Source organism: Nothobranchius furzeri, chromosome 9, assembly GCF_043380555.1.
Source record: "Nothobranchius furzeri strain GRZ-AD chromosome 9, NfurGRZ-RIMD1, whole genome shotgun sequence".
NCBI lineage: Eukaryota > Metazoa > Chordata > Actinopteri > Cyprinodontiformes > Nothobranchiidae > Nothobranchius > Nothobranchius furzeri.
Window position 1 is genome coordinate 42766675 of NC_091749.1, and position 21451 is coordinate 42788125.

General features: G+C 41.8%; 2 protein-coding genes across 8 annotated transcripts; both read left to right on the forward strand.

Moving 5' to 3' along the window:
• The first annotated feature begins 5000 nt into the window (after positions 1-5000).
• On the forward strand, positions 5001-7716 carry LOC129153177 (spectrin alpha chain, non-erythrocytic 1-like). Of its 2 annotated transcripts, XR_011521601.1 has the most exons (8): positions 5001-5105; positions 5189-5293; positions 5369-5401; positions 6334-6381; positions 6494-6585; positions 6666-6976; positions 7071-7277; positions 7360-7716. XR_011521601.1 is itself a non-coding variant. In XM_070554863.1 (7 exons), the coding sequence occupies exons 2-7, from the start codon at positions 5261-5263 to the stop codon at positions 7085-7087; spliced, it is 534 nt and encodes a 177-aa protein (XP_070410964.1). In that variant the 5' UTR covers positions 5001-5105; positions 5189-5260; the 3' UTR covers positions 7088-7716. The 2 variants fall into 2 exon arrangements, 1 of the variants encoding a protein (XP_070410964.1); XM_070554863.1 differs by having other exon boundaries at positions 7071-7716.
• Positions 7717-14726: 7010 nt separating this feature from the next.
• On the forward strand, positions 14727-20168 carry LOC139071778 (uncharacterized). 6 transcript variants are annotated; one of them, XM_070554858.1, is made up of 7 exons: positions 14727-15367; positions 16042-16151; positions 16620-16682; positions 16755-16820; positions 16891-17031; positions 17102-17340; positions 17417-20168. In XM_070554858.1, the coding sequence occupies exons 2-7, from the start codon at positions 16096-16098 to the stop codon at positions 17437-17439; spliced, it is 588 nt and encodes a 195-aa protein (XP_070410959.1). In that variant the 5' UTR covers positions 14727-15367; positions 16042-16095; the 3' UTR covers positions 17440-20168. The 6 variants fall into 6 exon arrangements, with proteins under 6 accessions (XP_070410959.1, XP_070410960.1, XP_070410958.1 ...); XM_070554859.1 differs by having other exon boundaries at positions 17102-17334; XM_070554857.1 differs by lacking the exon at positions 17417-20168 and having other exon boundaries at positions 17102-17410.
• The last annotated feature ends 1283 nt before the right edge of the window (positions 20169-21451 follow it).

A 21451-nucleotide genomic window follows, 5' to 3' on the forward strand; every position in this document is an offset into this window, starting at 1 on the left:
TCAGCAAATTCCAATCACTTTTTTGACCTAAAACTCTATTGGGTTCCTTTTAACTCAGAGACTTCATTCAAAGTTTAACAAACTCACAAGACTTTCCTGTTTAACATATTAAAGGGGCTTTTTGATATTTTTTACGTTTTTTCCTAAAATCGCAGGTAGAAGATGAGGTACAACTTGACATTTTCAGAAAAATTCACAAAAGTTATAATGGGGAAAGATAGGAGCAGTGACCCTCCCTTGCTCCATTTCTGGCTTTGTCCCGAGAGAACCGTAGGTCCAATTGAAATGAGACACGCTGGCTTACAGCTAACGAATATACCTTCGTTTTGAGCTATAATTCATGACTGTACTCAAGGGCGTCAGTTTGTTTTCAGAATTGCTGGGGAAAATAACCATACACTTGAGTGGGGTTTAAAAATTGCTGGGGACAATAAAGTAGGCTAGCACAGGGGTCGGCAATCCGTGGCTCTGGAGCCGCATGCGGCTCTTCCATCCATCTGATGCGGCTCTATGTGCTTGTAAAATAATGAATGGATATTTAAATAAAAAGCTTTATATTTTACAGTGTAACCTGTGGCTCCCTGAAAAAACTGAGTATGTGTATTCAAATATATCAGCGTGGAATACTTCTTCAAGGTTAAAGTGTTGTGGGAGCTACAGGATCAAATGTGTCTTATTTACTAAGGTTTCTTGCTTTTTGTTCCTTTGAACTCTATTTCTGGGTTCTTAGCAGTAGTATCTCATTACCTGAAGTTTGAAACCTCCAACCCACAAACCACACACACAACAATCAATTCAATAAATTAAATATATTGAAATATGTAACAGTTTGTAATATTCATCATAAAGGAAATAAATGCTAAATTCCCTCTCCTAGAGGGCTCTTAGAGGAATGATAAAAATTGAAAAATCAATAAATAGAAAATAAATAAATAAATAAATAAATAAATAAATAAATAAATAAATAAATAAATAAATAAATAAATAAAAATAAATAAAACCAATTGTCCTTTAACAAAGTGTTCAGGACTATGTCACACAGTCTTCTTGCTCTTGGGCAAATTGGTAATTCAGTCCACTAAAATGTTGGAAAGTTGCCAAAAAAAGTGTCCAAACCCTCACTCAGGAAGGGCAAAAAAAAAAACCTTAGTCCTTTGAATAGTGTAGAGGTCTTAAATGATCCTACCACATCTTTGATGAGACAGGATATGATGAAGACATCCTGCCATGATGTGGCACCCATGAGTATTAATACCTCCCCAGTGGACCAAAGCAGTGCATCTGAGTCTTTAAATGTGTTGGCTTTCCAGGCAGGAAAAGGTGATTTAAACCTCAATCAACAAGCCAAAGGGTTTCTTCAAAAAACAAATCGAGGTCTACTTCTAACGGCTCCTCCTTCAGTAGCGAACACACTATTTCTAGAAGCTTCCAGTCACCTATTACTTCGCTGACGGCAGTTAGCTGAACTTCTCAACTTCTGCTCACCTGTTCAGCCTAACGGACCAAAACGTTTTTTTTTCTCCGGTGTGGGGAGGGCTGCGCAGCTCGGCTCCATGCTGCGTTCAAGTAACCCTCGTAATTTTTTATACTACCGAAAAACGGTTCCTAACAATGGAGAATTTTTTAAAAGGAATTTAGGCTCAATAACCCTGGAAGATAACCTGGGTTACAACAGCATTAATTTTACACCTGAATGCCAATTCTAAATGTAAAGATGGTCTGCGTAAACCTGAACAGGTCCAACCCGGTCTTACTGTGAGACCGGGTTGACGGGTCACGCTTGTGCGTAATCATATAGGCACTTTATGAGCTGAAGACAATGTGAGATTCTGGTATTCTCCTCAGACGGCTCCTGGATGTGTCGCCACATTGGAGACAGGAACAAGCACTATTCAGCCAAAGTTTCATAATCAGGGAACATTTTCTAAGTGACAAGTCTCTCTGAGAGACAGGGTTTAGAAAAAACTCGCTTCAGTGGGAGGAACCTTCCCGCATGCGCTCTGGTTCTCTGGGTGGCTCTGGGGTTAATCAAGTTTAATTGTTTCTCTTTGCAACAATCTTCACAGAAAGGCAAAACAGTTAAACGGCAGGTTACATATATTTCCATTTGACTGTTTATTTTGACAGATGAACTCAAGGATGTTGCTTGGTTTGAAAGAATTACCCCGACGCACACTGATGCGCATGGATGAGCTGACATTTTAATCGTTAACGCACATTGCGGAGGTAAAATATTCCCATCAGAACATCAGAGCTTTATACTGGACACTGTGTTCAGCGTGGCTCGGAGCGCCCACGGTGGACAGTGAGCTGAAGATCTGGGGTTCGCAGCGCAGTGCAGAACCACGGCGCATGCGATAAGATTTCCTCCCACTGAAACAGTCTGGAAACCCGGTCTCTCTGAGGGATGTCACTTGGAAAAATGTTCTTTTTATGAAATTATGAAACTTTGGCTGAACAGCGCTTGTTCCCGTCTCTAATATGGAGACGCATGACGCGTAGAGACCAAGCCCCCACAATGCCGCTCAGAAAATGGTCCCAACCCGGAAGTAAGAAAAATTGCAGTTCCACCCTCATCCGCTGGGGGCTGGTGCCAGAAGCGAGCAAATCCTCATTGACTCCCATGTTGAAAATGCCGATTTCACAGCAGAAATAAACATGTTTACAGCCTGGTGCCAAAACATGTTTTTTGTCTAAATTATCTAGTTTATACTCATGACAACTCTGAGGGGGGTGAATTTTTTTCTCACTCTTCTGTTTAAGTGTATTGAAAGCCTAAAATTCTGTATAATTAATGAGCATCCGACACACGTGACCGCCGCCTCAGACCCACGTGACCACAGAGCTAGCTCCGTGGAAAGGCCTCAGTACAGCCTCGGCCCCTCCTGGAAGCTGTTTCGGGATTTTGAGTCTCTGTGCTTGTGAATTCTGTTTTGGATATTATTGGTGCAATTGTTGGACAAAATGACTTGCAGTGGTATTAATTGCACTAATAGAGCGTCCAAGGAGTCTCCACTTCATTTTTTTCGGTAAGTTAAAATCTATATTCGTATTTTATGTCACTGCTGCCTTTAAACTAGCTGAGTTTACCGAAGTAGCTAGCTAACCATCAGTTTAACATGTAGCATTTACTGTTTAACCACGAAATTTAAATGTAAAATACGGTAAAATAATTAATAGGGCATATTTAGATGGGTAATATGGTAAAAGATCAAAATGGGTTGAAATATGACGGAGCGCTAAGAGGGAGACTTCTGTGTCCATTCTTCCACCCGGTAATCCCCAGCGGTCAGGCCGGGCAGCCTGACCGATCCGGCGCCTACTTGCTGCGCCTAGCTGCTGCGTGGTCTGACCGCTCGTGGAGTTTTTCATGTCTGACTTTAACCGCATCTAATACTGTATTATGGCGTGAGCGCAACAGCGACAACTTAATATCGATGTGTAAGCAGCCTGAGTGGTAGGGTGTTTTCATCTGAACCCTTAAAATCTCCAGCAGGCTTGGAGTGACACCTGTGTCCATTCTTCCATCCGGTAATCCCCAGCGGTCAGGCCAGGCAGCCTGACCGGTGCGGCGGCTAGTTTCTGCGCGGGCTGACCGCTCGTGGAGCTCTCAGAGACAGATCTGACCGGAGAAATACTGCAGCTCGGTGAGAAGTCTATAGGGCATACAGCGTTTCCCTTAAATCCCACCGCCACGCCGACAAGATCCCAAGTTTCTTTGTTTTTGTTGGCGCTGTTTACCGAAGAAGCAGCGGGAACTAATATGTTGTCGCTTGTGATCACAGCCGGCGGGTAGCAAGTATGTACAGTCTATGATTTTACCGCTCCCTCCTGCAGTCTTCCCCTATTAAAATTTAAAATGTGTAACTTCATGTATTGGGATGAATGACTGATATTCATGTTAAACTCAAACGTTAGGCATTTAGGGGGAAAAAACAAAATAATAAACATTATACAGATGTCAAATAAATCAAACTGTAATTAAACAATATATTTTCAAAGTCTCGATTCTGGATAAAATCCAACAACATATGCTTTATAAATAAACACTACACATGGCTTTTACACACACACACACACACACACACACACACACACACACACACACACACACACACGTTACATTGTGATTTCTTAGTAAATATTCTATTTGGCGAAAGATAAATTTTATTGTATTTATCCTAGTGAATCTATAATTAAACGGGTAAACTAGCAGTAGTACATCCAACATCAAAGAAAGTAAAATGTTATTATCAGGAGAGGGAGAATGATTAAGTGGTTAGCAGCAGTGTGCTAGATGATGGCCCCCTCCATGAGGCCACCACAGCTCAGCAGAACATCATTGTAGCTTCTTCTGGGGAGAAAAACACTTAGAGAAAAAATAAATTTAACAGCTGAAATAGCAGGAAATAATACAGTTAAAGAGCAGATTGTAGAAGAAAGAAACCCCTGGGTTAAACTGGTCTGTCTACTGCATAATGCTGAACTCTAACATGTGTCCTCAGGGAAGGACCTGATTGGTGTCCAGAACCTGCTGAAGAAGCACGAGGCTCTGCAGGCTGAGATCACAGGTCATGAACCTCGCATCAAGGCTGTCACCCAGAAAGGAGAGACCATAATGGAGGAAGGTAGAGCAGGTCTGGTCCTGACATGTTTCTGAGGTGTCTGCAGGTTCTGGCTCACTTTGTTTGGGTCCAGGTCACTTCGCTGGTTCAGAACCCTCGGCCCGTCAGAACATTCTTATCCACCACGTTCTAACACCAGACCTGTTAACCCGACAGCAACAAGTGGCTCCAACTGACGATGAGACCGGGAAGGAGCTGGTTCTGGCTCTGTACGACTACCAGGAGAAGAGTCCTCGAGAGGTCACCATGAAGAAGGGCGACATCCTCACGCTGCTCAACAGCACCAACAAGGTTCGTGTGCCCTTCACAGCCGAGGAACGACCTCCAGCTCAGAGCGAACATCTCCACACCTGCTTTGTGTTTGTGTGACTTTAGGTTGTTTTACTTGAACTCGCGTCTTTAGCTGAATGAGGATGGAGAGACGGGTCGGACCTGGAGCAGGTCGAGGTCTTGCAGAAGAAGTTTGACGACTTCCAGAAGGTCGGACTTTTCCTCCTCTCCGTCTTCCAGCAGCAGCTGTCAGATCAGCTCAGGTGATAATCAGCTGTGCTTTTGTCCTGCAGGACCTGAAGGCCAACGAGTCCCGCCTGAGGGACATCAACAAGGTGGCATCTGAACTGGAGTCAGAAGGTCTGATGGCTGAGGAGGCTCCTATGGTTCAGGCTCAGGTGAGCGTCACCTGTCTGCAGCAGCTGGTCCCTCTCACTTCCTGGTTTGTTAACTCTGCTCGTCTCTGTTTGTAGCAACAAGAACATCTGGGTTCTGCTCCTGGAAAGGTGCGTGTTGTCCTCCGCCTCCACCAGAACCAGACGTGGTGTTTTTGTTACCACTCATTTGTTTGTTTACAGGATGAAGCCGACTCTAACCCCAGCTTTCCACAGGAGCCGTCAGCAGCACGTTACTGCAGCAGCACGTCATAGCTGCTGATAGGAACCGCTGTGGTCAACAGAACCTTTTCCACTGGAGCCGTCAGCAGCGCGAGTCGGCCGCGTCTCAGGAGCAGCATGTCGCGGCCTTTACGCGCCGGTTCTATTTTCTACGCGCGACGCCTCTGAAACGGGTCAAGTTCGACATTTTTGGGGAAGGAAAGACAGGAAATCGGACGCGGAAATTGAGAGAAGCTACCGAGATTTTCAGAATAAAGAACGTACTGCCTTCCGGTTGCTTTAATTTTAAAAACAGTTACTAACTGTGCGGCCCCGTGAGAAGTTATCACCTAGCTAGCGGTCTCCTTTGTTTTTCAGGTCCGTATTGGCGATTATAAAATGGACAGAACATAAAACACAAACCATGTTGTAGTTTTCTCCTGCTTGTTGTTGTGTTTACTGATGAAGTCACTCGAGTGACTTCGTGCTCGGTCGGTGACAGCTGCTCCCCTGCTGCTTCGCGTCTCGTGGGAAGGGCCAAGCAGCAGCTTACACGAGCAAGACGTGCTGCTGCAGTAACGTGCTGCTGACGGCTCCCATGGAAACCCGGGGTAAGACGGCGTCACCCTAGAAGGTGAGTTCATTCAGCTGATCAGAGGTCACCTCTGATGGCCGCAGTCACGGCCGACCGTGCTGACATCACACAGGAATTCAGGTGACCCGGCAGGCACCAGGTGCTGGTGAAAGTGGGGACATGTCAGCTGGTTGCCATGGCTACAGTTATCTTTATGCATCTGTATGACTGCTGACTGGTGTGTGTTTCCTGTGACCTTTGACCTCAGACCGTACGGTTGGGCGTTCAGACGACGGCTAACTTTAATTCCATCAAGGTAAGAGGAAGCTCTTCCCTTCCTGTCTGAGCGATCCGTCTCCAGGTTTCCTTGTCCGGCGTCCAGCCCGCTGGCGTCCACCTTCATCTCACTGGGTTTGGTTTCTCTCCAGGAGCTGAACAACTGCTGGCGCTCGCTGCAACAGCTGGCTGAAGACCGGAGCAACATGCTGGGCAGCGCCCATGAGGTGCAGCGCTTCCACAGGTACCCCGCACACTTATGCGCCGCTTACGGGTCAGTAGAGTTTGGACCCACACTCAGACGGAGTTCTGATGTCTTCTCAGAGATGCTGATGAGACCAAAGAGTGGATCGAGGAGAAGAACCAGGCCCTGAACACAGACAACTACGGCCACGACCTGGCCAGCGTTCAGGCTCTGCAGCGTGAACATGAAGGCTTTGAGCATGACCTGGCAGCTCTGGGTGATAAGGTCCGCTTCCTGATCGGTACCAGGACCCGGGTTGTCTCTGGAGACACGTTCTTCATGGTTCTGGTGACTCCACCCCAGCCGTTCCTGATCAGCAATCAGCGGGGTGCTTTCCTATTTAAGGTGGATGGAGGACACAAGTTGACGCCAGAAGATTGCCTCAGTTTTGGTAGTAACCAGCCACTCGTGTTACCTCTAGTGTTCCTAGGATTAATGTTATTTCGTAGTGTTTTTGCTCTTATATTGGATTTACCATTCTTCAGGATTCCTGTCGACCTAATTGGATACTGACCTCTACTCCAGGATTTGGATATTCAACACACGGACCTTATCACCAGCCTCCATAACCCACCTCTCATCTCACCCAGTGCCCCATCCACCAGGACGCCCCGCTTCTCTCCACCTCTGCTCCCTCTCCTGCGCTTCCTCTCTACCTCTCTCTCCTCCAGCCAACACATACACCCACCACAGTAAGTCTGCTGAACACCTCTGCCTGCCTACAATGGATTTTGAAACCAGAACCTAAGCTCACCTGTGTTCTCCCTCCTCCAGACGCTGAGCTGTTGTTGCAGTTCCAACCACAGACTTATCTGTGCACCTTAAGTTCCTCCTTATAAAGAAATCATTTTTTCCATCAGTTTTTGGTCAGTGTTGTATTCTGCATGTCTTGGGTTAAGTACCTTCCTCCAAACATGACACTCCTCCTCAAAGAGCAAATCTGTTCAGCACATTCTGACAGACAGACCACCATTCTTCTGTCATGATGCTGTACAGGACATTTTTAGAGTTTTTCTTTTTAAAGATAAATAGGATTACATTTAAATAGCAATACTTTCACATTATCATTTTCCCACACTTCTGTATAACTGTATTTTGTTGTTTTTCAATAAAGAATGACAAATTATTTAAGTTTGGATTTGTTGCACACAAATATAGATCTGTAAAAAATATCTACAAAGCTAATGTTTACATAAGTATGATTGGGTTTTGCAATACGCCACTATTTTAGTAAGATTTTTAAACCAAGTAAAGTTAGTAAAGAACAAATTTCTATTGTCTGCTAAGAAACTGTTGGGATTTAAAATGGGCCTGTTGTACAAATAACTTGTAAATGATTATTCCTCACTTTTGTCTTAACCAAAGAAATTCCAGTAATTGAGCAAAAACATTTATTTTTAACACTACATTTTATAAAACAGGGCACAAAGTGTCGGCACATGTATGTATGTATGTCGATGGTCCGCCCCAACCGAACCAGGAGACACAGACGTCAGGGAGGCCAAGGTTGTCTCTGCAGCTCTCTGGGCACCACGCCTCACTCAGCTGTCTCCAATGATCCAAATGGCTATGGAGAAAAAATAACAGGTTTGTCATAATTGTTTAAAGTACAAAACCATACATGAAGTGGTGAGACAGGTATGTGGAATTTACACTTGCTGCTTTGTGTAGCTGATGTTGGAGACACACAGGCTGCCATGGTGACCTTTTAACAGATCTAAGAAAAAAATGAAAATTAAAAACTCCAAGACCTCATGTCATATTTACTAATCAGCTATGGCTGATTTATTGTTTGGATCACAGTGAGTTACACTAATTCTAATATATTTTTATTTCTATTATACATACATACTTTTTAACTGTTATTTTCACATGACTGTTATCAGGCTCTCTTGTTCTGGTTCTCATGATAATTCCGTGTCTTCCAGTAAGTTATCTTGTGCTTACTTCATCTGTAGAATGTCTCTTTACTTTTGGTAAATTGTACTGAGTCCAGAATAAAGACTAGTTGGCTGTACAAGATACAAACAAGTATTACATTTTGGAAATATATGAAATGTATTTAGGCTGCTAATTTAGCTCGAATACTAATAACTGCCATATTTTCCGGACTATAACTCGCACTTTTTTACATATTCTGGCTGGTCCTGCTACTTATACTCCAGAGCGACTTATATAACAAAATATGTAGGCTACACCGCGCTGCTGCGGGCCGACTCCGACCCACACAAGAATGAGTTCCCCTGTCCCGCTGGGAGGGTTTCAAACACCGCCAGCATCTGTTAGAGCCTGTGGCGGGGTGCTGAGGGCCGGCTCCAGCCCAGGAATGAGCTCTCCTCGCCGGCCGGGAGGGGTGGAAACACCGCCATCCTCTCCTCTGCTGGCTGTTGTTCATTCTGTTATGGTTACCGGTGCTTGTGTTGCAATGTGAAACGCTTGGTCTCAGATTTTGTAAGAAAGATAATAAAATGTCCCCCCAAAATACGACTTAAATATATGTTCTCTTCTTCATGATACATTTAATGGCTGGTGGACTCAGGAGTGATAGCGCCGAAAAAAACTACTGAAAACTTGCTCAAAGCAAAAATGTTTTCATTACGGAAATAAATTATAAACTTACCGATTTAAAACTTTTTTAATACTGGTACTTCTCACGAACAGGCGCAGAAAACCTCCACCTAAACTCCGTGTAAGGTTCAGGTCGATGGGTGTTCCAGTTAGCTCCGGTTGGGTTGAAGCTAGGTGGCTACATCCGTTAGCTTGGCTCCCACCTCCGCTTTAGCTTTGGGTTAGCCAGGGTTAGCTTCAGGTTAGCTCGTAGCTAGTTCGCCTGGGTGTCGTCACTCGAGCCCAGCCTTACAGCCACACCCTCAGCGCCTCCTCTCTTCCCTTTTATGGAATTGTCTGGGCTGGACGGAACCTGTGACACGGTCAAAATGGCGGTGGTGGCCACCTCCCATTATAGACAACAAACGTGTTATTGAAGCTAATGGAATCCGTTTGTCCAGTATATGTACAGTCTATGGTAGAGACATTTGATCACGCACAAAGTTTATGTGGAGCAGAAGCGGTCGGGCCACGGCAGGTGAAATGTTCCTAGCCTACATGAAGTGAAACTGTTTAATTGTAACATTAATATGTTACTGGACATGCTGGTCTGGTTGGTTAGACCAGTGTTTGAAGTGGAAAACACACACACACACACACACACACACACACACACACACACACACACACACACACACACACACACACACACACCAATTAAAATAATGCTGATAGCATGGACTAGAAGCCAGGTGATGGTTTACGTATTTAAATGATGATCAGGCTGCTGTAAAATGTAATCTCCATCCACATCCAGACAGAATTATCCTCTATTCTTTCTCTAGTTGCTCTGCTCTTGTCTGGGCTGATTAGCTGATGGTGCGCGCGGCGCGCCTAACTAGCGGCTGATGGACATTTTACGCATTTGGAGAGGTGGGCTGCAGCTTTGCTTTTACTGGATGATGGTCCACTTAACGCACGGGTGTAGACTACATATTAATGACAAATGAATGAAAATTAAATTGTGAGTTTTTACTTCATATTTTATAAATAAAAATGACGGGGGAACACATTTATGACGTCTTTTTAAACTAAATTTTCTAGCGCGACCTGCCTGCTCCACTCCGTCCAAAATTACTGTGGGAAATGGGTAATAATGGCTCTTTGATGGGAACAGGTTGCCGACCCCGGTATAAGATCTGAGCTGGTAAAACAAAAATCCTCATCAGCAGGCGTTTTTGAAAGTGGGGGGGACACAGCTGCCAATCACAAATTTTGCCGGGGACATGTCCCCGGCGTCCCCGGTTAAAATGGCGCCTATGACTGTACTCCAAACATTGTGGTCGTACGGTTCATTTGTTTGAGAAAATTCAAATTTAAAAAAATGTCTCTCACCACTCTAAACTGAAGGTTCCGCACTCTAACTTTTGAACTTCACATCTTCTGTGAACAGCTCTTTACTACCCCCAGACCGTTTGGACTACCAAAACAAATTATAACTCAAAAAGTTGGAATTTTTGTCAGCTTTTCAGAATGGGCTTCATTTTATCTGTAAGTGTTACCGTTCTTTCGCTACAAGCCTCAGAAAGAGGAGAGACCCAGATTTTCCCTCATTGAAACCCACGTTAAAGGAACAGAGATTTTCTCCTCTGATCCGCTTCAGACAACTAAAAGTTTTTCATGATAGCTTCTAGACAATTCATGGTAGGCACATAAAAATGGACACAGATGACCAACAAAGCCTTCTGCTGCTCACGCTTTTTGAATTTTTCAATTTGGTGCAGTACTTTTCGAATGGTGATGAAAAGTTTGACAGGTCCAATTTCACTTCTGAAGGACAGATTTAAAGGCTTCTCTCAGTAACAGGAGTACAGCTGCAGGCCTCCAACAGCCAGGGGGAAAGGCGGGAAAACAGTGCTACTCTCTGATTAGTTGAGTGTTCAACCACTTTCTGTCCAATCAGGATCCAGCACCCACACATATGACACATCAAATCGACCAGTTTGGTCTCAAGAATCTTGTATTCAATTTTAAATGTGTTATCTGTTACCATGGCAACACAAGGAACTACAAATCACTTTAACCAAGTGTTGAGGGTCTGACCTCATGAGGAAATTACTATGCAGTGATTTTCTCCAAAATGACTGTGCTTAAATTACTCTGAAAAGCAAATAATCACATCAGCGCCAAGAAACCTCATTTCCCATGATGCTTTAAACACGGAAGCATTGGGATGATGTCACCGCCTAATACCAGAAACACGTTCTGCGCATGTGCGGGAGGCCGTGGAGCTTTTCCCGCGAACTAAGACCATAAATCTTCAGCAGAGACAAAGAAACCTCGTTCTTTTGCCCAGGATACCTGGCGGTAAGGACACGCTTGTCGAACGCTCCGACTCCCTTGAGCACGCGGAAGCTCTAAGTGCCCAAGTTGAGCCCACGGAACTGCTGGAAACTACACTCCAACTCCATCAGGACCTGACTGGGAACGAGCGGAGCTCCATCCAGCTCTCAGAGACGCTGTAAGTTGTCAAACTCAGCACAAAAGAAACTTCGTTCTCTTTGTGTCCAGCCCGTTGGAGAAACACTCGTGGGGCCAAAACAACGGAGAAAGCATCAAACCGACGGACGACGCCAAACAACGGAGAAACACGGAGAACCGTCAAATCAAAACAGCGGGGGACGCCTTGCTGTTCTGGTGATCAGAAAACTCATTTCTCTCTCTCCTTTTCTTCTCCCGTTTCCTCTATAGTCCAGAATAAGCAATAAAACCGCGCTATTGCTTAAAAAGTAGCTTCGTGTTTTCCTCTTTCGTTCCCAAACTCGTCCGTCGGGTCATTTTGAAAGAATAAACTGCTTATTGATCATTGTTTGGTATCTTTAAATGTTTTCTGCTTGGCCACGTGGTTAAACTAAAAGATATTATTCGTGATTAATCTTTTGTGTTGTTTCATGATCCTTTGAAATGTTTTGAGTGATTTAAGGTTAAGTTACTACTGATTCTAAGTGCCTTGGAAGTTAAAGTGCAAGTTGCCACCCACACTTTAGCCAGACAAAGGGGTCAGCCATCTTGCATACAGACTCCATTTTAGAAACACACACACACATACATACACACAAAACACCTTGAACATTATTTTGAATATACATCCTTTTATTATATCACATGGTTATTATTCATTTATGCCACTGTTTATTCATTTGACAAATTGTTAATTAAATGTTATAAAATTCAGATTTTCGTCTCCAGTAGCTTTGTTGTGTCGAAGAGAAGTCTCTGCTCCAAGGATTCTACGAACTTCAAGAAAGACTGATAAGAGTTTTGGATTCAATTTTTCCCCGGTTAAAGGGGAATGGTGCCCCATATATCTAAGAATATCTTAATTAATTAATAAATCAGTAAATACTCCCATATTTACAGAATTTATTGAAGAATCCAAAAGTAATTAATTAATTACTAATTACTCGCTCCTAATAACCCCAACACAAGTCTCATAGAAATGAATATTAAAAAGCTGAATATTGAGCCAATAACAGATGCCTGTTTTTGATCTTTTTGAACTATCTGTACTTAAAACTAGAAATAAGTTCAATTTGATTGACCGTCAGAAGGTGGGAAAGTGCCCCGCTCCCACCCAGCCCCCTGATTGGTTGAGAGAGTTTAATCATCTTCTGGCTAAATGGAATTACACACCCACACATGTGATACATCAAATCGATTGGCTAGGCCTAAGGAATCCATCCAACCATCCATCCATCCATCTATCCATCCAACCAACCATCCATCCATCCATCCATCCATCCATCCAACCAACCAACCAACCAACCAACCAACCAGCTCTATACACTTAAAACTAGCAGCATAGCTGACATTTTAACACTAGTCAGAAGGCAGGAACCACCCCCTCCTCCTTCGCTGCTCTCTCATTGGCTGAGAGTTTTCAATCGCCTTCTGCCTAAAAGGAAATGTGCACCCACACATATGGTACATCAATTCAACCTGCTTGGTTCCAGGACTCTTGTTTTAACTTGATATTGTGTTCTGCGTTGCCATGGCAACGTGCTTAGCAACATTTACTTTAACAACATTTTAGACACAACTGTATCAACATACTTTAATACAGAAATGTTATTCAAAGTTTAAAAGAGGCATGTGACATTTACATTGTTTTGTTAATGCAGACTCCTGTCATCTGTCAGTACACCCCAGGGCAGCTGTGGCTACATTGTAGCTCATCACCATCACCGTGTGAATGTGTGTGTGAATGGATGAATGATACACTGTAGTGTAAAGCGCTTTGGAGTCCTTACTCTGAGAGGCGCTATGCAAGTGCAGGTCATTATCATTATCATCTGTTACCATGGCAACACAAGGAACTACGAATCACTTTAACCAACTCTCATAGGAATGAATATAAAAAGCTGAATATTGAGCCATTAACAGACTCCTGTTTTTGATCTTTTTGAACTGTTTGTACTTAAAACTAGAAATAAGTTCAATTTGATTGACCATCAGAAGGTGGGAAAGTGCCCCGCTCCCTCCCAGCTCCTTGATTGGTTGAGAGAGGTCAATCATTTTCTGGCTAAATGGAATTACACACCCACATATGTGAGACATCAAATCGATCGGCTTGGCCTAAGGAATCCATCCATCCACATATAAATCCATACATGCTTCTATCCATCCATCCATCCATCCAATAAACCATCTAACATCATTCCAACAATCCATCCGTTATTTCATTCATCCAACCATTCATCCATCCCATATCAAGTCTGAACACATGTTAATCTATCAGTTTCAGATATCAGCAAATATTTCTAAATTCACAGTTCAGCCAATTGTAAAAATGTACCCGTTAAACTATTCTCATTCAAATGCCAGCTGTTTAACATTTCAAATTTCGAGTTTTTAATAAATGTCAAAAGATTAAAGTTTTCTGCTGTTTAGCATTTTTTATCCATGCTTCACCTATATTCTGAGCTTTATTACACTTGTTGGTGATTTTTGCTTCTAAATCTTTAAATATATTCAGCTCATTTTGACAGTTTAGCTTAGTTTTAGCTTCACTTCAGCTATTCAGCAGCTTCAGCAATCCATTTCTGAATTCGGCTTATGCTACTCATTTCACAGTTCAACTAAACATAAAAAGTAAACTGTTAAACTAGTCCTACTCAAACAACAAGTGTTTAGACATTTTTGCTTCCAGATTTTTAAATAATGTTCAGATTTCAGTTTTCGGCTGTTTAGGATTGTTTTCTCCGTTCTTCACTTTTTGTGCATTATTTACATTTTGGTGCTTTTTGCTTATAAATCTTTCAAAACATACAGCTCATTTTATCTGTTTTGCTTAGTTTCAGCTTCAGCAATTAGTTTCTGAATCCAGCATATGATACTAATTTCACAGTTCAGCTAAATGTAAAAATTAAACTGTTAAACTAGTCCTACTGAAATAACAGGTGTTTAGACATTTTAGCTGTCCAATTTTATTAAACGGTGTTCACAGATTTGAGTTTTCTGCTATTTAGGATTAGTTTTCTTGATTCTTCACTTACTTTTTGTGCTTTTTTTTTTTTTTTTTTTTTGCTTCTTGGTGCTTTTTGCTTTCACATCTTTCGCTACATTCAGCTCATTTGACAGTTTAGCTTAGTTTCAGCTTACTTCAGCTATTCAACAACTTCAGCAATCAGTTACCAAATTTTGCATAAACTGCTAATTTCACTGTTCAGGTAAAGGCACAGTCTGCAACATTTAAATGTAGAATAACTTTAAAAATGTTTGATTTTGACCATCTGACCCAATTTTATTAAAAAAAGTAAATAATCTTTAATATTTAAATTTTCTCCTAAGTCCCTCCCCTGCCCTGTAGAGCTCAGCCAATATTTCTGCAAGCCTAACGCGTTGACCAATAGCGCTGCGTTTCCACCAGGGGGCAGCTGTCGATCATCGAGCACGAGCAGGTCTCAGCGTGCACAACAGTGTCACGCGCCTCACTCGGCTTACTGCAGAAACATGGAGCAACAACAAAACCCCAAATTACCGATTCCTCGACTGCCTTCCACATCTCAAAAAACATTTAAAAAGTTTAAAAGCCCTTCTTCAAAAGTGGCTGTAAGACGTTTGAGACAGTCGAGTAGAATTTACATTGGAGATTGTTTTACACACGATGGAGAGATTTTCGTGATCTACACGGCCTGAAAACGGATGAAGAGTTGGCAAAGTATCTTTTAGACAGGTAAGTTATTTATTGTTTTTCGGATAAATTTACTTATAATCTTTCTTTCACTGAAAGAAGTAATAGAGCAAACAAGCTTTGTATGCTTGGTGTCCTATTGGCTATTGTAGCATTAGCTTGAATGCTAAGTCGACATGAATCGATGCTAGTCGAACCATTTATGCTATATTTGGAAGAAGTTTGAGTAACGAAAGGGGATTTTAGTTTTTTGTTTATATGGGAGCTAATGATTAGTGTGGCGTTTAACTATAGGCCACATCAGTATATTGTTTTAAGCTCTTGTTTATAACTTCCCCGTTAGCGGGGTTCAGTTAGCATCTTGAAAGCTGAATTAGGTGTTTACACTTGCCTGAGCTGCGTGTTTGATTAAAATGAGTAATCAGCAGCTCATGTAGTACTTGTAGAAGTCTGAGGAGATGATTCAGCAGTTAGAATTAGGTGTGATTGATCAGGAACGTATCCAAAACCTTACGTTTCCATTAGCACTGAAAGACATATTGTGCTAACCTGGGTGGGCCACGTGTACAGATTACTGTCTGAGTTTGTGGTCTTACCTACGTGAAAACTCCATATTAAAATAAAAGGAATGATAATCAGCTCGTGCAAAAATCTGTGAAGGCTGGGGAGACTTGTTTAGCTTGTGATCACTAATTTTTGGGCTTTGTTTTTTACAGTCATCAGTCCAAATATGAAGCATCAACATCACACCATTGAAGCGCCAACTGTGTATGTCTCCAACACCAGTGCCAGCTCTGTCTAGCATTCATGGAGAATCATCTGAAAGGTAAATAGCTGCCTATAAACCTCTACCAGGAATATTATAATTTTGCCTCTGTTTGTTTTAAGTTAGTGGTGGATTATTTTGAAAAAATTCTAGAAATGGGATAATGAATGACTATTAAAAATGTATAGAAATAAATAGTAAAACTACATTTTATTTAGCGCTTCTCAAGATAAAACTCTTGAGACACTTCACAACAACAAAATTAAACATATTTTAAAAATTATATTTGTATTTCAAAGTTTATGAGAAAAAAATAACACAATTGTGTTTTTAAAATGTAAAGAGAGAGACAGGAAATTATTTGTAAAGAAGGAATTCAGTGGATACAGAGAAATGCGTAATAAGTAGAGTGAGAAAAATAAGGAGAGGGTGATGATGACGGCCAATAGACGAGGTCTATTACCTTCAAAATGACAAAATATGTATTGATTCTAATCATATTCTTGTGCTTGTATTTTATTTTCATAGGGATGATAATTTGGAGGAGGTGATGGAACAAGGTGAAACTAAAAAAGAAGGATCTTCACAAATGTAAGTACAAGGTTGTTTCTGTATACGGCTGTCACATTTGTCAGGAAAAGTAAACAATAATTACTTTTTTAGGTTATCTTGGGTGGGAATTGAAGCAAAAATTGACGAGGAAGAGTTCAACAATATTCAAAACTCTGTGTAAGTATTCAGATGTTAATAAAATGTGTCTAATTTTCCATACTAAAAACTTTATATTGTGTATATTCAGGATAGAGTCATCAGATGACACATGGTCACCAAACAGAGAAACAGAAGTTGATTCGTCTTCAGAGGAGGACGAAACCATCGAGATGGACAGCGGTACTGATGACAGCGGTGATGAGGACTACACACCTTATATACACATAAGGTAATTCCTTTCGTTTAACATTCTATAAAACTGCAATAGCGCATAGTTAATAAAAAGCTTTTGTTCACAGGACTGGAGCAGCATTACAAAAAACATTACAACTTGAGACTCTGCAAGAAATTAACATAGAGGATACAGTTCATGACTGTAATATCCCAGAAGCAACTGACCGACGTTTGACAAGCAAGAAAGGTCTTCCTCGACGCTACAAGCTAAGGCCTGAGGATCCAAGGCGTTATGGTTTGCTGTCCGGAGTTCCTGCACCATCAACAGAGGAACTTCTACAACACCTACGGACTTGCGGTGATGGTAAAATAAAACATTATGTGCCTTACATCTTCCACACAATAGTCCATTGCTAATTGAGTTCATTTTTTATTTACAGGTAAAACTTTGCCACAGACATAGGTGTTGGGGGAGGCAAGAGAAAACCCAAAACCTTCTTTATTTTTGTTTCCTGTGTTTTTTTTTTAAATAAAGATATATTTTGGGGAAATAAGGACTAATAATTTAAAAATGTATGTAAAAATGTTGGAGGTAGACATAATTTTTTGTTGTTGTGCAGGAGTTTTAAAATTTATGGTATTTTTACAAATGCAACACAGAGTTATGCTTTAGAACACTTTATTAGAGCATCAAACAAAAATATATAAAAACAAACTTATGTAAAATATCAAATATATACATTTATTTACAATCGTCTTGGAATAAAACCAGTGTAGTTACCATTGGGGTCAGGGAATTTTGCAGAATAAACTCCTCCATGTGTGGTACAGTTGAAATACATGTCTGGGGAGGCTGTTGGCAGCATTTCTTTTCCAAATCAGTTGGCATATCTCTGCAGTGGGAGCATACACACCATGAAGGTTGATTGGGTGTTGGAAGTGTTGTGGCAGGTGGACCAGAGAGGGCAAGTACATCAAAGAGAACACCAGTGTCTGTCCAGCACCATGGTAAGGATGTCAATAGCCTGCCGAGGGTTCAGGTTCTGTATGTGTTGCTACAAAAGTGGAAAGAGATGCTAAAGCAACAGTTATGCTTACACGTTCAAAGTCTATTCGCTCGGAACAAAGATTCCGAACTTGAGAGAGATCATCTCCAAGGTCCACAGCTGAGTGTCTCACACTTCTTCGGCCTCTAGACACACCACGGCCCCTGGATGCACCATGGCTTTGAGATGATGGTGGGCATCTCCTTTTTGCACCACGTCTTGAGGATGCAATAGGAGGTTCAAACTCTTCCTCAGAGGATTCCTCAATCACTGAACTCTAAATTGTATTAGAATAAAAAAATTATACTAATATAAAAAGTACTCTTGCATATTAATCAATTTTGACACAGATCAGATTTACATCTAGTCAAAATTTGGGCTAAACCAACAATAAACAGAAACCCTATGAAAACAACCATGATTATAGGAGGACTACACAGAATGAAGTGTTTATTCATGATTTCCACATAAATTATTTATATGCTTTGATATATTCATCCCAAAGCAATTAAAAATAAGCTAGTTACTTGTAATAAAATGCTAACAATTTGATAGGATTAATTTTATTTACAATATAGATTGCCAACTGTTACTGGTATTTTAAAATATAAATATATTTATAGATATTCTTTATAAAATGCCTTTTGTAAACAGTAAGTGTTTAATGTGCTGGTTAAATACAACTTTCTTACCTCAGATAACTCCATTGCTAACACTAGCTCAGCTCTATTACAAGAAGCAATGCTCCGATGTTGACTCTGCTTTTCCTGCGCGTGCACATTGGGAGGTGTGGCTTTCGTCTCTTTCAGGAAGGGCGGGGGAGTGAGCAACAGCCGTTCGAATTTAAAAATCTCCTCACCCTGACGGCGTCATCCTGCGGACTGTGCCTTTAAATGTAAAGATTAAACTGTTAAACTTGGCAAACTGAAATAACAGGTGTTTAGACATTTAAGCTGTCCAGATGTTTATACAATGTTCACAGATTTAAGTTTTTTTTTTTTGCTATTTAACATTATTTTTCTCTATTCTTCACTTACTTTTTGTGCTTTATTTGCTTGTTGGTGCTTTTTGCTTCTACATCTTACAAGACATTCAGCTCATTTTGACAGTTTTGCTTAATTTCAGCTTCAGTTCAGCTGTTCAGCAGCTTCAGCTTACAGTTTCAGCTATCCAGCATTCAAACAGCATTTGTGCAATAAATGCAATTTTTCTAGTTGAACATAGCCACGGTCTGATGCTAGCTAATAACATGACATTAGCACCCTCCTGCATTAGTGTCAGAGCAAATTAATTCTCCCTTCAGATCAACTGGCCTATAATCTATACACACCAGCGCTGAGAGACTTTGCACACAAGCTCCTGAAGCTGCTGTCAAAATTCTGCTCTCTCCTGAGCCAGCTGCCAACTAAACGTGCTCATCGTTGAGATGACGTCAACTCAATGCACTGGTGTCAGTGCACAGCTTTCCTTCGTGGTTTCCTTTCATTCGTTTAGGTGCAAATATAAACTCGCCCTCGCTGCCCTACACAACGTCCAGATCAATGCGTAATGGGCATCATGCTGAGCAGATGAGCTCGTTCCCTCTCTCTTCCCAGCCTTACAGAACACTGTCTCTTTGTACCATCAAAGTACATCCACCGACAGACAGCCCAAATGTCTGAAGTAGGGTAGGAGAAAGAGAAGTTAGGACGAAGAGTGAAGGAGGGGAGAGGATGGCACAGAAAAGAGGGAAGAGCTGAGCGCCAAGTTGTTGCACAACAACCCCTAGTCTTTCCAACAGGCAGAATTATCATTCAGGGCAAAAACACATCAACGCAGATCCAAAACCCTGGGTGCACAGGATAGAGCTTAACACCACCCCCTTCCTTATAATAGCACATACCCACACATAATCTAAAAGAGGCTTCCAGTCATTTGTATGTTGTTGTAGCAGGAAAAGTCTTTTCCTCATTACTGTTTTACAGCATGCTTGTTCTTTCTGAGGCAGGAATACACAAGATGTTCTGTTCCAGGAAGTATTTATGTTTAACCATGAGTCTGTGACACAGTTTAAACAGGTGGGCGCCGCTACTTTTGGTTTAAAACAGAACATTTCGGATGTGTCAAAGTAAATTGCAGAGCCAATGGTGACATGTCAGTCACTGAGATTGCATCTGTGAATTACTTAAACATTTCAAGCAAAAGTAGAAGGCTGACAGATGCTTACTGACACTCGGAATTTAAAAGTGAAACAAACAGTATTTAAAAGTTGGGCATGAATATATTGAAGCAAACAAGAAAGTCACATACAGGTGCTGGCCAGTAAATTAGAATATCATCAAAAGGTTGAAAATATTTCAGTAATTCCATTCAAAACGTGAAACTTGTACATTATATTCATGCAATGCACACAGACCAATGTATTTCCGATGTTTATTACGTTTAATTTTGATATTTATAGGTGACAACCAATGAAAACATCAAATCTGGTATCTCAGAAAATTAGAATATTCTAAAGGCCAATGAAAAAATGTTTGTTTCTCTAATGTTGGCCAACTGAAAAGAATGAACATGAAAAGAATGTGCATGTATAGCACTCAATACTTAGTCGGGGCTCCTTTTGCCTCAATAACTGCAGTAATGCGGCGTGGCATGGACTCGATCAGTCTGTGGCACTGCTCAGGTGTTATGAGAGCCCAGGTTGCTCTGATAGTCGTCTTCAGCTCCTCTGCATTGTTGGGTCTAGCGTATTGCATCCTCCGCTTCACAATACCCCATAGATTTTCTATGGGGTTAAGGTCAGGCGAGTTTGCTGGCCAATCAAGGACAGGGATACCATGGTCCTTGAACCAGGTGCTGGTGGTTTTGGCACTGTGTGCAGGTGCCAAGTCCTGTTGAAAGGTGAAGTCTGCATCCCCATAAAGTTGGTCAGCAGCAGGAAGCATGAAGTGCTCTAAAACTTCCTGGTAGACGGCTGCATTGACCCTGGACCTCAGGAAACAGAGTGGGCCAACACCGGCAGATGACATGGCACCCCACACCATCACTGACGGTGGAAACTTTACACTGGACCTCATGCAACGTGGATTCTGTGCTTCTCCGCTCTTCCTCCAGACTCTGGGTCCTTGATTTCCAAAGGAAATGCAGAACTTGCTTTCATCAGAAAACATAACTTTGGACCACTCAGCATCAGTCCAGTCCTTTTTGTCCTTGGCCCAGGCGAGACGCTTCTTGCGCTGTTTCATGTTCAAGAGTGGCTTGACACACGGAATGCGACACCTGAATCCCATGTCTTTCATGAGTCTCCTCGTGGTGGTTCTTGAAGCGCTGACTCCAGCTGCAGTCCACTCTTTGTGGATCTCCCCCACATTTTTGAATGGGTTTGTCGTCACAATTCTCTGCAGGGTGCGGTTATCCCTAGAGCTTGTACACTTTTTTCTACCACATTTT

Coding starts and splice junctions, on each gene's coding strand:
- LOC129153177 (XM_070554863.1), top strand. CDS start 5,261: ATGGCTGAGGAGGCTCCTATGGTTCAGGCTCAG. Junction 5,294..5,368: donor CTCCTATGGTTCAGGCTCAG/GTGAGCGTCACC, acceptor CTCTGTTTGTAG/CAACAAGAACATCTGGGTTC. Junction 6,382..6,493: donor CTAACTTTAATTCCATCAAG/GTAAGAGGAAGC, acceptor GTTTCTCTCCAG/GAGCTGAACAACTGCTGGCG.
- LOC139071778 (XM_070554857.1), top strand. CDS start 16,096: ATGTCTCCAACACCAGTGCCAGCTCTGTCTAGCATTCATGGAGAATCA. Junction 16,683..16,754: donor AAAGAAGGATCTTCACAAAT/GTAAGTACAAGG, acceptor TTACTTTTTTAG/GTTATCTTGGGTGGGAATTG. Junction 17,032..17,101: donor ACACCTTATATACACATAAG/GTAATTCCTTTC, acceptor TTTTGTTCACAG/GACTGGAGCAGCATTACAAA.